The sequence below is a fragment of the Rutilus rutilus genome, assembly GCF_951802725.1.
Source record: "Rutilus rutilus genome assembly, chromosome: 11".
Taxonomy (NCBI): Eukaryota; Metazoa; Chordata; class Actinopteri; order Cypriniformes; family Leuciscidae; genus Rutilus; species Rutilus rutilus.
In genome coordinates, this window is record NC_140216.1 from 14,997,629 (window position 1) to 15,011,358 (window position 13,730).

Sequence of the window (13,730 nt, forward strand, 5' to 3'; positions counted from 1 at the left end):
TTCTTAAACAAAGTTAAATTTTATTAAAGAGATATATTACATTGGTGTGGAAACCAGGTGGCTTGAGCAGGAATATCAAACATTGAGGCGATATTGTTTGAGATAATTCCAAAGAGAAATAAGAAATTCTGCAGCAACATTAAATTAAAAATACAGTTACCTCGGGCACATCCAGTGATTTTACAGAAACGCATTAGATTCCAGTTTTCAGTGTACAGAACCATATTTGTTTTCAGTGGAGAGCAAAGTTAGTAAATGAGAAAATTAAGGTAAAAATCAAAAAATGTTTTTGCCCAGGCTAACCGTCAAGTAGTGGGAAACTGCTCCCATATCCATTTGCACTCATCTTATCTAACAAGCAAAAAGCAAATATGTCTGTGACTACCACATTTATAAACAATGGATGAAACTGACTTGATCACTGGTAGTGTTCTGCTAACTTCTCTCAATCTGTTAAATTACGCAAGTAAAATGAGAAAAGAAAGCATGTGAGCGCAGGCTGAGGTAATGCACCGATCTGATCGTAGCCAAGGCAAGTGCTCTGAAACAGTGTCGAGAAGCTAAACATCATCAGTCTTTGATCCACGGGATTCATGTCTGTGGTGAAGGGGAGGATGCATGTATAAAACTCAGGTAAGAGCACTGATCGTGTCCTGCTGAACAAAATTTGAGATCTGGACTCTTATTATGAGGTTTTATACAATCAGCCTCCGGTCTCTGGGCCGTTCATGCCTCAACGCCCTCCAGCTCTGGGGGAAGGGGGCTCTTGGGGTGCTTGCTCTCAAAATGTTGCTTGAAGGTCTTGGGATCTGGCATTTGCGACTGCAAAACAAAGAGGTTTCATGGTTTAGTTCATCACATTATGTCTCAAGGAATTTACTGGCTTCATTCTGGTATGAAAAGAACACTTTTCACAACTTCATTATCCAATCAATTCCTTAAGGATAAGGGTGAGCGGTCTGACCAAAAATCACATTAAATGTATTAGGGCTGCATGATTAATTGTATTTATAATTAATTAACCGTCTGTGATATTGACCAGCCAATTTTATCCTGAATTTGTTTTTATTCTTTCATTTGACTTTTGCATTGGTAATGTTTTCATTCTTGAGTTTGCCAGATGTAGAGAGTTTAAATCCCACAATCAGAGCTTTTACTTAATTTATTCTATTTGAATTTATTTACCGTTTTATTCATTACAAATTGTTTCCAAGCAGCTCCACATTAATCAAACAGGGAAATAACAGTGTTAATGTTGTAAAATTAATCAATTATGAAACAAGTTCAATTCAGCTCTACAAAAGACAACAGTGTCATTATTTAGCTCAATTTCGATTTTGTTCTCATCCAAAAGTAGCTTTGTTTCCATCTAGTTTCCATAAAATTTTAGAATCTCGCTTTAAAAACATACCAAAAAACAAACAAAAAACCATGCTGGATGGAAATGCCAAGATGCTCATGAAAAACGTATGCGCTCAATTAAAGGTACAATATGCAAGATTTTTGCATTAAAATATCCCAAAATCTCAAGGCCAGTGTTATATATTTTGTTAAGTTGAATACTTACAATATCCCAAATGTTTCCAACTATTGTTAAATCGTGAGAAAATTGCGATTTTAACCAAGGAAACGGGGCGTTAGAGCAGGGGGGAGCTGGGAGTCGCCAGTCAATTGCGTCATATCCGCGTTACCCTCGGTTTCCGCTAGTACTGCGCGGAGTCCTGGACAAATGCGGAAGTTGTAGCGTCTATATCAAGCAACAAACGTTAGCTTGTTTTGTGCAGTCGTTATGGAACACAATTATTCTTTACTGATTGCAGCTGGTTCTGTCGACAAAGCATGCTTAATTTTATATTTTCCAAATGTAGCATTCGGTAATACTTATGTTTATGCAAGGAAAGTATTATTGCTTTAGGTTTGTGTTTAGTTTATTACGTCTGGTGTTTATGACCATGTAAATAAATATAGCATGTGTTATACATAAAGATGAATCAGTATTTTGCCAAATGATGTGGGTATGTTTGAATGTACTTTTACAACAATTGTTTAGAACACGTAAAACTGCGCCGCGCTATCACAACAATGAATTCGACAAATACAGTAAAATCTTGATAAACAATTTAGTATTAAACCTTACTTTTCTTGCTGTTAATTCATTTTAATGAAATAAAAGTGTGATAAGGTTCAAGAGTCAGGAAGGAATAAGACAGGGGTCGGCGTGACTGGGACTCGTACTTTATTAAAATAAAATAAAACAAAACAAACAAAAGTCGCGCACAACGCGCATTCACCGTGGCTTTTCTTTCTCTGCGTCCAATTTTCTCTCCAGTCCCTCGTACGAGTCCTCAGTCCATCTCTCTCTCTCTCTCGTTCCAGCGCGGCTTATAAGCGGTCTCTCCACGCCAATAATACTGCAATAAGCCACAGGTGTTCGTCATTTGCACTTGACCTACTTACGTAGGTCTAACGCGCATCTCGTTTCTCTCTCTCCCATTACAGACCGCGCTGAACCACGCCGCCCTCGCCACAAAAAAACGCAACATTTATAAAAATAGAACTTAACCTCATCCATGAACATGATTTTTCGATTCCCGTCTGACTGATTTACATCCACGGTGGAGTTGAAAACAACAGTTCCCATCATTCCACGCTCCTTCACATCGTCATCAAGCTATGCCGTTGTTGTTGTTTGGAATGTAGCGCCCTCTAGCGGCAGAAAATGTTGCATATTGTACCTTTAAGGCAGATATATTTTTTATTCCATAAGATATACATATAAGCTAAGATGAAAACACATCTACCGAATAAATCCCTCAATGCGCAATAAAGAACTCACGTGACAACAGTGGATATGATTGGATAACTGGGCTAACCAGCAGACCAATTTTATTGCACAGGATCTCCAAGTTGGTTAGATTTTTCTGAAATGCCTAAGCCTCTGTCATCAGAATGATTTAATATAATAAACTCCAAGAAGTGTCTAACATGATTGCGTTCCCAAACACCAGACAGTGCAGACACCCAAACGCAAGATAACACGACAGCTTTTAATTAAGTTTCGTCTGCATGTTCTGAAATGCAAGTCATCTATGATGTAATAAAAAAGAGCCACAGTGTTCTCTTGAACACATGGGATAGAAGCGCTGCTTTATTCGCAAATGTTTTATGATGTAGGAAAAAAGCAATTGCAGCAACTTCCATATTTATTACAGATATTTTGCACCAATTTGCCATGAAGTGGCGATTTTGTTCTCTTGAACACATGGGATGGAAACGCTGCTTTATTCGCAAATGTTTTATGTGATATTTTGGGCACAAGTTAAATTGTCAATTTTTATGGAAACATAGCTAATGTCAGTTTAGTTAAATATTAGTGAATATCAATTATCTTTTAAACCCCAACTAAGCCAAAACTGAGTCAAAGGCGACAGTTGAATGGAACCCAAACTCTATTAAGTGACAGCAATGAAGAAAACAAATCTTCCCAACTTGGCAACCATGTGCATGTGTGCAAGTGCTGGTGATCTGAAACCACCGACAAACATACATGTTGAACTTTAGTGATTTCCATTGCCAAATTCTGCTCAAATGAAAGTGTATTACAGTCTGTGTTCCTTCACGTGGATGCTTGTGCTACAATACAATGTCGTCGAATATAAAAATGTTAACATCATTTGGAATTGATTTTAGGAATTTCACTGTTTTCGCTTTTGAGAGAAGCTTCTTAAGGTTCTGCCGGTTTTCACAATGTTGAGAGCTTGTGAGTATATGGTAAATAAACCCTGCACATGAGTTGATGTTATCTTGAATTAAGCTTATGTAAAAGTGCAAGAATTCTGATTAAATGTTTAACAAAACCCTCAAATGAGAACAAATATGACTAAAAATCACAATTATGGTTTTTGAGCAAAACAATTGTATTTATCAGTTGTTTAACCATTAACATGCACCCCTAAACTGTATTTCAACAGTTATTTTGGTAATTCTCCACGGTCACTCTGAACATGGTTGCGAACGCCATTTCGTTTTGACTTTAAGCAGTTTTATGCCCATGTGTGATTTTCAGTTGCTGGTAATTAGTAGGTGTACTGACAAGTCTGATTTGATACCTACAGTGAATAACTTTCACAGTCAGAGACAAGTTCCAACTTGATAACAAAATTTCCCAGCACATCCATTCTGTGTATACACCCATATTTAAAATCAGCTTTATATAGACAACATATCTTTATGCAGGGCAAACATGGGTTCATTCCTTGAGCTATGTTCAGTAAAAGAGCATTAAAACAATAGAATTTATACAAGCTGGCATTGAAACTTGGTTGAAAAGACCCTCCAAAGATGATCTGTGGGGTAAAAAATAACCTGCTTTAATTGCCACTGACCCTGCAGACGCCACATGTGAACACCAGTGCCGCTTTCGCCGCGGTCTTCTGGTCGTGGCCTTTGGATTTCTTGATCTCAGCCTGCTTCTTGGCGTTTTTCTGCTGAGACTGGATTTTCTGGTGTCCACGCGCCATGCTGTTGGATTGATGACAAAATGACATCAACAACATGCAGAGACTGAAACGGTATCAGTCAAACAGACAAAGTCAAAAGCTTTACATACGCAGCTATCAAGAATAAACAAGAAACAGAAACAATTGCAAAACATTACATTATCTGAGTGTTCCTGTGCTAGTTTTCTGTAAACAATCCAAATTCCACAATTTATTGTGCTAATAAAAATGCTGTCTGATAAAACTCCTCCAAGACTGTGTCCTTATAGAGGGCATAGAATATCAGAGATTTTACTAAGTTAGTGTACACCATGTTCTGCCTTTGGCTCAGTTTAAACCAATAACAATGTCAGGAGGCAGCTAATGTTGCTGTTTGAAACAAAAATCACACAGTGAACAAGGTTACAGGAGATATTACATATTAAAGGAGAATAATATCTCTAATTAACAACTATTACAGCATTTTTTAAGTCACAAATAATATGTCAATACACAATAATGGAGAGTTTATAAGCTAGCTGTCAATGCAATTGAGGCTCGATAGCCCATTAGCTTGACATTTAGCACTATTTCATACAACGCCGTCGATTATCCAGACTTTAAAATGACATTCAGGGGCTAAAAACTAAATATTAGATGTAAAACCTCGCATACCGTAAGAGTTGAGGTAGATTAGTGAGCGGAGATACTGGGCTTGGTTAACGACACCATATGGTTAGCCAGCTAGCATGCTAAACAGACTAACAAAACTAAATCTTTCGACACAGCTACACACGAATACTCATGCAAACCACTTGCATACGATTTATTAAAATTCTACTATATCTTATTTTCTATCCATAACTAAATACTATGAGCATACCTGGCGAACAGATAAGATCCGTAGGCAGCTACAGGCTTGTACTCCCGCACGCTTATGACAGCTGTGCTCTTCCCAGAACTACTCTCATGTAATTCCTGCACTGACCACAACGACACTGAGCGCTAGAGAGCGACATGCGCGCTGAGGGACTGGAGGGACATTTGCCTGTAAGCCGTACGCCATATTGGAACGGTCAAAGCCGTAAGAGCGTCTGCTAGTAAGACGCATGTTACGATGTATGAATATATGCAGTAGACTTCAGCAGATGATTTTGCTAAACTAACACGATACAGCAAGACGAAGGCATCAGCTAACACGGCATTAAATGTGACCACAATAAAAGTAAAAACATTAAAAAGTACCATAGTAAAAAAATATTGAGTTCATAAAAAAAACACACAGACAAACACATTCTCACCAGTGAAAGGTTATCCCATTTCTTTGGGAAATCTCGATGGTTTCCGATGGTTTCACAATCAAAAGTCGCGGAATGTTGTGGCATAATTGATTCTTACTATGAGTGACGACACGCTGACCGTTCCAAGATGGTGGGCGCGCCGAAGTGTCTGGAGATAAATCTACCATACATGGAACTACCTGAAAGATATCACTAACATAACGGTGCTGAGAAATCACATCTATCTTTTGTGACAGCACGCGGCTCTGTGACAACAAACAAACAAACAAACAAACAAACAAACAAACAACAACAAAAAACCATCGGGGAGCGGGCGAGCGGGCCCACCATTTTTTATTTATTTATTTATTTATTTATTTATTTATTTATTTATTTATTTATTATCTGAAACGCTATCTAGCTGTTAATCATTTTTTTAAATGTTTTAAATCAAAACTTTAAAAGTATTTTTTAATTCAAACAACCTATACAAATATTTATTTAAATAAAAACTAAGTGGCAGACTACTCTTTTTACAGTCTATGCTCTGAATGGTCAGACCGGACCTGGGCTGAGAAAAAAATAACACGTAACAACGCCGTCTACAGTCAGCAGAATACATTACAGTTAACTAAATTTACTAAATTTCAAAGTAAATAAACTTTACTAGCTATCAAACTAATACTACTCAGTTTAAGAGTTAGTTCAAATAGAATTTATTATTTAAACCCATTCTACCTGATTATTTATTTAGGCCTACATTTTATTGACATTGAATCTCATACGTCATGTCGTTACTGTATATTCCAGCATGAAAGCAATCACTTGTGATCTATTCTGCCACACACTGGAATGTATAATTATTGCACTCTTTATAATTCTTACCCGATCTATTAAGAAAACGTCCAACATCTAAAAAATGCAACCGTTCAGTCCATAACACAGGGGGAAAAAATCATGCATGAACTAAGAAGCTTTTCATGTTTTATCCGACATATTACATTTATATTTATGCATTTGGCAGACGCTTTTATCCAAAGTGACTTACATTGCATTTCAAGGTGTACATTTACTTTCTTATCAGTTCTTGCTTTCCCTGGGAATCGTACCCATGACCTTAGCATTGCAAGCGCCAACGCTCTACTGTTTGAGTTACAGGAATATTATTCCTATATTATATTTACAAAAGATTGCAGTATTATTATTTTGAAAGACTTTTTAGAATACAATAAAACAAATTTATATTAAAATATACACATTATTATTTATTTATATGTAGGCTAATACAATCCTTTAAAAATGTTAAAAAATAAAATTAAAGAACGATAAAACACACACACACACACACACACACACACACACACACACACACACACACACACACACACACATGTCTGGTTTGCTATCTTTGTGGGGACTCTCCATAGACTTAATGGTTTTTATACTGTACAAACTGTATATTCTGCCTTACACTAACCCTACCCCTAAACCTACCCATCACAGGAAACTTTCTGCATTTTTACATTTCCAAAAAAACTCATTCTGTATGATTTATAAGCTTGTTTACCCATGGGGACCTCTATTTAGGTCCCCACTGTGCCACGAGTCCCCATGAGTCTGTGTGCATTCAGGTTGAAGTCCCCACCGGGATAGAAAAACAGGTACACACATCACACACACACACACACACACACACACACACACACACACACACACACACACACACACACACACACACACACGCACGCACGCACGCACGCACGCACGCACGCACGCACGCACGCACGCACGCACACACACACACGAGCACACGCACACACGAAGTGTATTTTCACACTCTACCAGTAGGTGGCGGTATTAATCTTTAAAACCCCTGTTGGCCTCTCTTACCTCTATTATGCCAGGTTAACCATAATTAAAAATTAAAAACTCAGTTTTAGCTTAATTTAGCCTCATTTATTAATATTTTGAGACTAACACGGTAATATATTGTAGTACAGTTTTAAGTAAAATGTTAATGTTTATGCATGAAATGAATTAATGAAGTAATATTCTGAAGTTTGTGCTGGTTGTTTGTTCACCCATGCAGTTACAATGAATGGGGACTAAAGCTTTCAATCATAAACAAATCCATCCATCTCTGGCTCCACAGTTCCTTTTCACTGTAATTTCACGGAAAAGCAATTCAATCTTAAAACTCCTAGCATTTCATAGTTTTGAATTTATGCTGTCAATGAATGTTAATAATAACACAATCTTCACTTTTTGGGTTAACTATTCCTCTATATTTTCCTCTGTTTTAACTCTCTCCATGCACATGAATCAACTTTTGACAAGAAAAAGATACATTACCACTTGGATTTAATGAAACAAACCAATCAATATGTTGGTATCAGTGTGTTTATCTGCATCAACCAATGGATAAATGTGAACTTTTTCAGTTCCATTTCAAAGATAGAAAATATTCTGCTGATCTGAAAACAGAAGGAAATTCGTTAGCCTTCCGTGCTGTGGCATGTCTGAATATGCAAAACACCCTCACTCGACTAGCTTGAGGCTATTAGTTTAAAATGTTAGTAAACATATGTATATGACATGTTTTATTCTTTCAAGAGGGAAACTTTATCATTGTGAGAAACGTTTCTTGTCAATGGTGTTATATTTCTTTTCTATTCACGTCATAATAAAAGAATAGAGATTCTGACCAGTATACATTCCTTATGAGGACAAAAGGAAAATGTCTGTAATTTCCTCATATACAATGAGGAAATCATGTTCTAAATCAAGCCAGCTGTTTTTTTTTTTTATCATTTGTATCTTACACAATGTATCATAATTTTGTATGAATGCTGGGTGAAGTTTCGACCATGCTTGGGTGGAGATGTCCTGCCTGAGGGTTTCTGAAAGGAAATCTCCCGGGTATCAGACCCTCAATAGCAACACGAGAATTATATCAGTCTGCCCTTTGTTCTGCTAAAATGAAGGATTCTCAACAGACATCCCTGAGTTTTTTTTTTTTAGGACCTTCTGGGGGGGGGGGAAACTGCATGATTCATATCACAAAACAACCATATACCATTACCAAAATATTTATTGTGATAGTGATAGCTTGCAAAATTTGCTACCACAATATTTATATGCTGTGGGTGGTTGCTAGGTTGTTTTGTGCGGTTGCTATTACATCTATTATAATACTTTCTTGACAACTTTACAATCCCAAAAGTAAAGGTTCTAAATTGGCATTTATGATCCCATGAATAACCTTTAACATTAAAGGTAGGGTAGGCAATTTTCAGAGAGTCTAGTAATAGTCAGCTAGCTTTGAAAGCATGCGATCCCACCCTCCCTTCAGAGCGTCTCCAAAGCCACGCTTCCTCCAAACACATGAATAAAATGAAGAGTGACGAGAGGCAGTATAAAATACCTCACGTCTCAAAGCACATAATATTACAATAATAATGAGCAATCATTCATGTTTGTACATGTCAAAGTTTAATATAAGGTTAGGGGTTTATTAATATCCCTATACTCTAAGTATGAGCAATAGTAAAAAAAATTTTTTTTTTACTTTTTTAATACTTTTTTATTAATTTAAAATGTTATTAAATTAAAGGGATTGTCAAAAATGAATGCAAAAGAATATATTTTGAAGAATGTAGTAACTAAACAATTGGACAAAAAATACAATAGAAGTCAATGGGAACCAAAATTGTTTGGTCATTAACATTCTTCAACATATCTTCGTGTTCAGCAGAAGAAAGAAAGTCATACAGGTTTGGAGCTATATGCGGGTGAGTAAATGAGGACAGAATTTTCATTTTTGAGTGGACTTTCCTTTTAACAGTGTTAAAGAAATAGAAAAGATTATCCTATCATTCCTTGCATGCTTTTCATTACTCGAACGTGGGCGTAAAATTAACTGTAATGAGTAGCTATCATTTTTTCTCAGCTTTTAAGAACTTTGATCAAGTCTCGACAAAGCTGTGGTGAAATTATTGTGTGTAAATGTATTTTAATGCGCACTAATTGCGTCTCTCAATATTCTCAGATGTGGGGGAGGAACCCGAGCCTGACACAAGAGGAAGCTGTTCTGATCAGTCCCGTTACAGTCACTTCCTCTGTTTTCCATTGACATCCAACCATATTAAAAACAATACATCAAGTTCACCACAATGGCAGAAGTACCGACAAATGTACCAGTGCTCCTTTGTAAAATAATTGTATTGAATGTGCACTTGTAGTCATCTTAAAAGTATATTTCAAAAACTGTACTTGCACATAATATAATATCAATGAAAAAGGTCATTTGTGTACTTAACAGGGGCACTTTCATGACTTCTACTCTTTTAAATAGTGTACTTTGTAATAATGTCAAATTAAACATTTTACTTTAAAGTACATTTTAAATCATTGTTTTAATAATCACAACTTTTTTGTAAAGTAATTGAGTAGGCTATAATTTTAACTGTAGTGTGTTTTTCAATATTAGATTTAAAGTTCATCATTAAAGATGTGCAACAATTTTTAAAAAATACATATACAATTACATTAAAGTATATTTTAGTGTACCATAAATGCTGAAAAAAAAGCACTCTAAAGTTCAGCTTGCATTTGTTGTAAATTTCAACTATAATACATTTTCATTAAATTGCAATTAACATGCAATTAAGTGTCTGAAAACATCACATTCAAAGTATATTATTTTCAGAATAAGTATTATTTTTAGAGCATGCAAAAGTATAGGCTTTCTTTTTCACAAGGTCTGTTATTAGCATTATCAACGTATTTTAATTCTTCTGAGAGCTTCCTATGAAGTACATTTGAAGCGTGACACGCAGCTGCCAATGCAAATGCATACGAACGGCACTGCAATACAAATTCATCATTGTTGACTGCAGAGCCACAGAGACAGGTTTATGGTGCTGATGCAAAGAAAATGATCCTCTTCACCCAACCTGTTCAGCAGCTTCACACTGGACTGGTTTGGATTGAAGACACCCTGGCATGTGTAGAGAAAGCGGTGCTGTCCCTTTAAGGGCCGCCGGAATGCAAGTGTACCCCTCCACCACCCCCCAAAAAACCGCCTGAGTCCCGATTGCACACCTGTGAAGTAGCTGGAGATGCGATTGCTGTCCGGGGCCTCCTCCTGCTGCATTCCAGCCACTAGCCCACACTCCCACTGCATGCTGGGGCTTTACTTGCCAAACGGGTGAATGCGCGGCAGTAGTCAGGCAGGTCCTAACAGGCATCCTATTCCCATCTCAGAAATCCATGGCATGCGGAATACCTCCCTCTTTTTCTCATAGCCGGCCCTGCCTGTGTTTTCATAGGAATGCGATGGATAGAAAAAATCGTGACACCCCGCACACTTCGTGCCTGTGCCTGTCCGCCACTTGTCAGGTTACTACTTCAGCTGTCAAACTGGGGACGTTTGAAATTTTAGGTACAAAACTAATTAATACAATTAATTCATTCAATAGTGGGCCTTGACTTTTGTTATGGGTTACAAAAGTTTGTTTAACTAGTCTTAAAGAAGCCCTGGCTGCTATAGGTTTTGCTTGTGTGTACATAGAGTGTGTAATCCACTCCTTTTTTGCTTTCTGGCTTTCTGTACATCCTGTCCTTTTACTGTGGGCAGTCCGGGCAGGGTGAGACAGGCTTACAGCAATGTTGCGGTTTTTCGGCATTAGCCATAAGCCTTCAGGTAAAGCCTGAAGAATACCGTTTTGAGACCCCACCTGTATTTATTTAGCAACTTCATTTGCACACAGTAGTGAAAACACCAGGTGCTCCCAATGTGAGATTAGAAAAGATGGGTTACAATTATAAAGACATGCGGAGTACTCATATCAAGATCAAAAAGATGGTCTAAGTGGATCTATTATAATGCTTGATCTGACATTTTAGCGATGTTGCTGACAATGATTTTATTAGTGGTGTTTGCCAAGCATCAGTATTACTTACTATTGCACCAAGGTTAGTGATTTAAACCACTAAAAATATATATTAAACTTTGGCACATAATTCATCTCTCACCGTTTGGGCTATGGACATGAATACCACAAATTATGCTAAAAAGTAACATTTAGCATGGGAAAGCCCTGGCAACTTTTGCACGGGCATTGACTGCTCAGATTATTTTTAGGAAACTGGTTTATATACCAGTTATTATTTACAAAAAAACTAAGGTAACACTTTATTTTAGTGTTCTTGTTATGTTACATGTACTTACTATAGTAATAACAGGAAATTATGCATAATTACATGCAACTAGCCTTAAACCTAATCCTAACTCAGTTATTATTACTCAGTAAATGTATAAATGCACTGTAACAAGGAAACCTTAAAATAAATAGTAACAATTTTTTTTAAACTATTAAAACTAAAACCATATAAAAAAATGTGGTAGTTGAAATAAACCTAATAAATAAATAAATAAATTAACTCAAAAACATAAGTATTAGATATACGTTGAAGTTCAAGTACTAAAATTACTAAAACTGAAATAAAAACATATTAAAGCTTATAAAAACTAAAACGAACAAAAATAACAACATTTACAAATTTCAAATGAAAATTTAAAAATAGCTCATTCAAAATAATACTATATTAATAATACTGTAAATGAGCCTCCTGTTTACTTTCATAGAGTTCAGTCTAATAACAGGTCAAGAGTATCATCACATCTCTTTGAAAGAATCTTGCATTTAAATGACAAAGAAGTCAGAACTTTGCTTCATTGTTCTGGTACTGTTAGGAGTCTCAGTGGTCTTTTGTGAGCATCCAGAGAGCATGAGGTCAGGCCAGGGGTCTCAAGGAGAAGGCAGACCGTGGAGATGTTATCAGACTCATTCTGGCCCCACTGCTCCAGTACCCTTACCTGACCTAAAGCTGGAACCCATTGTCTCTGGGCTAGGCTTTTTATTGCTTCTCTTGAATGACTGGGCTATGCTCAAAACAAAGGCCTGTGTTTGCTTGCCCAAGGTGTCAGTCCTCAAACTCCCTCACAATGGATGCCCAGTGTTTACACTCCAATGACCTAAGGTTTACCAAAGCTGCCGCAAATTGGTTTGTTTAGAAGGGGTAATGGCAAACATTACATTCTATCACAATGGGTTCATTAAGAAGACAATAACACTGGGTAAACAACTTATAAAGCTCTCCATGGTAGAAACATTGAGTAGGCTATATTGTGCATTTCAATTAAGAAAAAGTCTTAAATATTCTGGGCTCTATCTCAGTTTTCAATTTAAGTCCACAGGATGGTGTTTTCATCCACCAGGTTAAATAAACCCGAAAGTAAAATCCCTACTTTCCTCAACAATCTGCATAATTTGATATATTATTCATGTCCTTAGCGCAAATGTGTGGCATAGTACTACATTATGTGCCAAAGTTTTAGAGCAGAAAATATAATAACACTATAATAAATGTATAAGCATTGGTGAAATTTAACTTAGAAAACAGCACTGATAATATTTGAGTAATATATCATTCTTCACATCATGTTTGGTATTAATGTTGCTAACTTTCCATTTAATAGGCTAGGCATTGTTGTGTTTTCACGTTGTATGAGTAGTGTCTTATTTCCCATGTTTTGTCATCGAGTGATGTCACTATGTAGCCTACATGTTCACACCTGACACTGGGAACAAAACAAGATTTTCCAGGGCCTGATAGTGTGGGAAATGTCACTTGAATTTTTCTCACACAAAATTGCACTTACCTCTTAATATTGACTGACTACTATTTGTCTTCAGGGCGTGTCAGGTCTTGATGATTTGAATTCTTAAGATTCAAAATAGGATGTCTGTTATTTATTGCGGAACAAGTCAACTGTACACTGTGTTTCTAATATTAACATAGTTAAATTAATTTTATGATGCAATTGTGAATCGAAAACCTTTTGGATTTCCATGGATAGTCCATCTTCATTGCACCTGCTAAACTAATCCAGCATTTTGTGGATAAG

General features: G+C 36.6%; 1 protein-coding gene across 2 annotated transcripts; it reads right to left on the bottom strand.

Moving 5' to 3' along the window:
* Positions 1–5,477, bottom strand: znf706 (zinc finger protein 706). Of its 2 annotated transcripts, none has more exons than XM_084423442.1 (3): positions 5,362–5,477; positions 4,386–4,521; positions 1–822 (listed from the first exon to the last, which is right to left on the bottom strand). In XM_084423442.1, the coding sequence occupies exons 2-3, from the start codon at positions 4,518–4,520 to the stop codon at positions 727–729; spliced, it is 231 nt and encodes a 76-aa protein (XP_084279568.1). In that variant the 5' UTR covers position 4,521; positions 5,362–5,477; the 3' UTR covers positions 1–726. The 2 variants fall into 2 exon arrangements, with proteins under 2 accessions (XP_084279568.1, XP_084279569.1); XM_084423443.1 differs by having other exon boundaries at positions 5,154–5,420.
* Positions 5,478–13,730: the final 8,253 nt, after the last annotated feature.

Bases quoted from the DNA above. Each gene is read 5' to 3' on its own strand.
- znf706 (XM_084423442.1), bottom strand. From the start codon at position 4,520: ATGGCGCGTGGACACCAGAAAATCCAGTCTCAGCAGAAAAACGCCAAG. The intron at 823-4,385 runs GTCAGTGGCAAT...TTTGTTTTGCAG, and splicing joins TCACATGTGGCGTCTGCAGG to TCGCAAATGCCAGATCCCAA.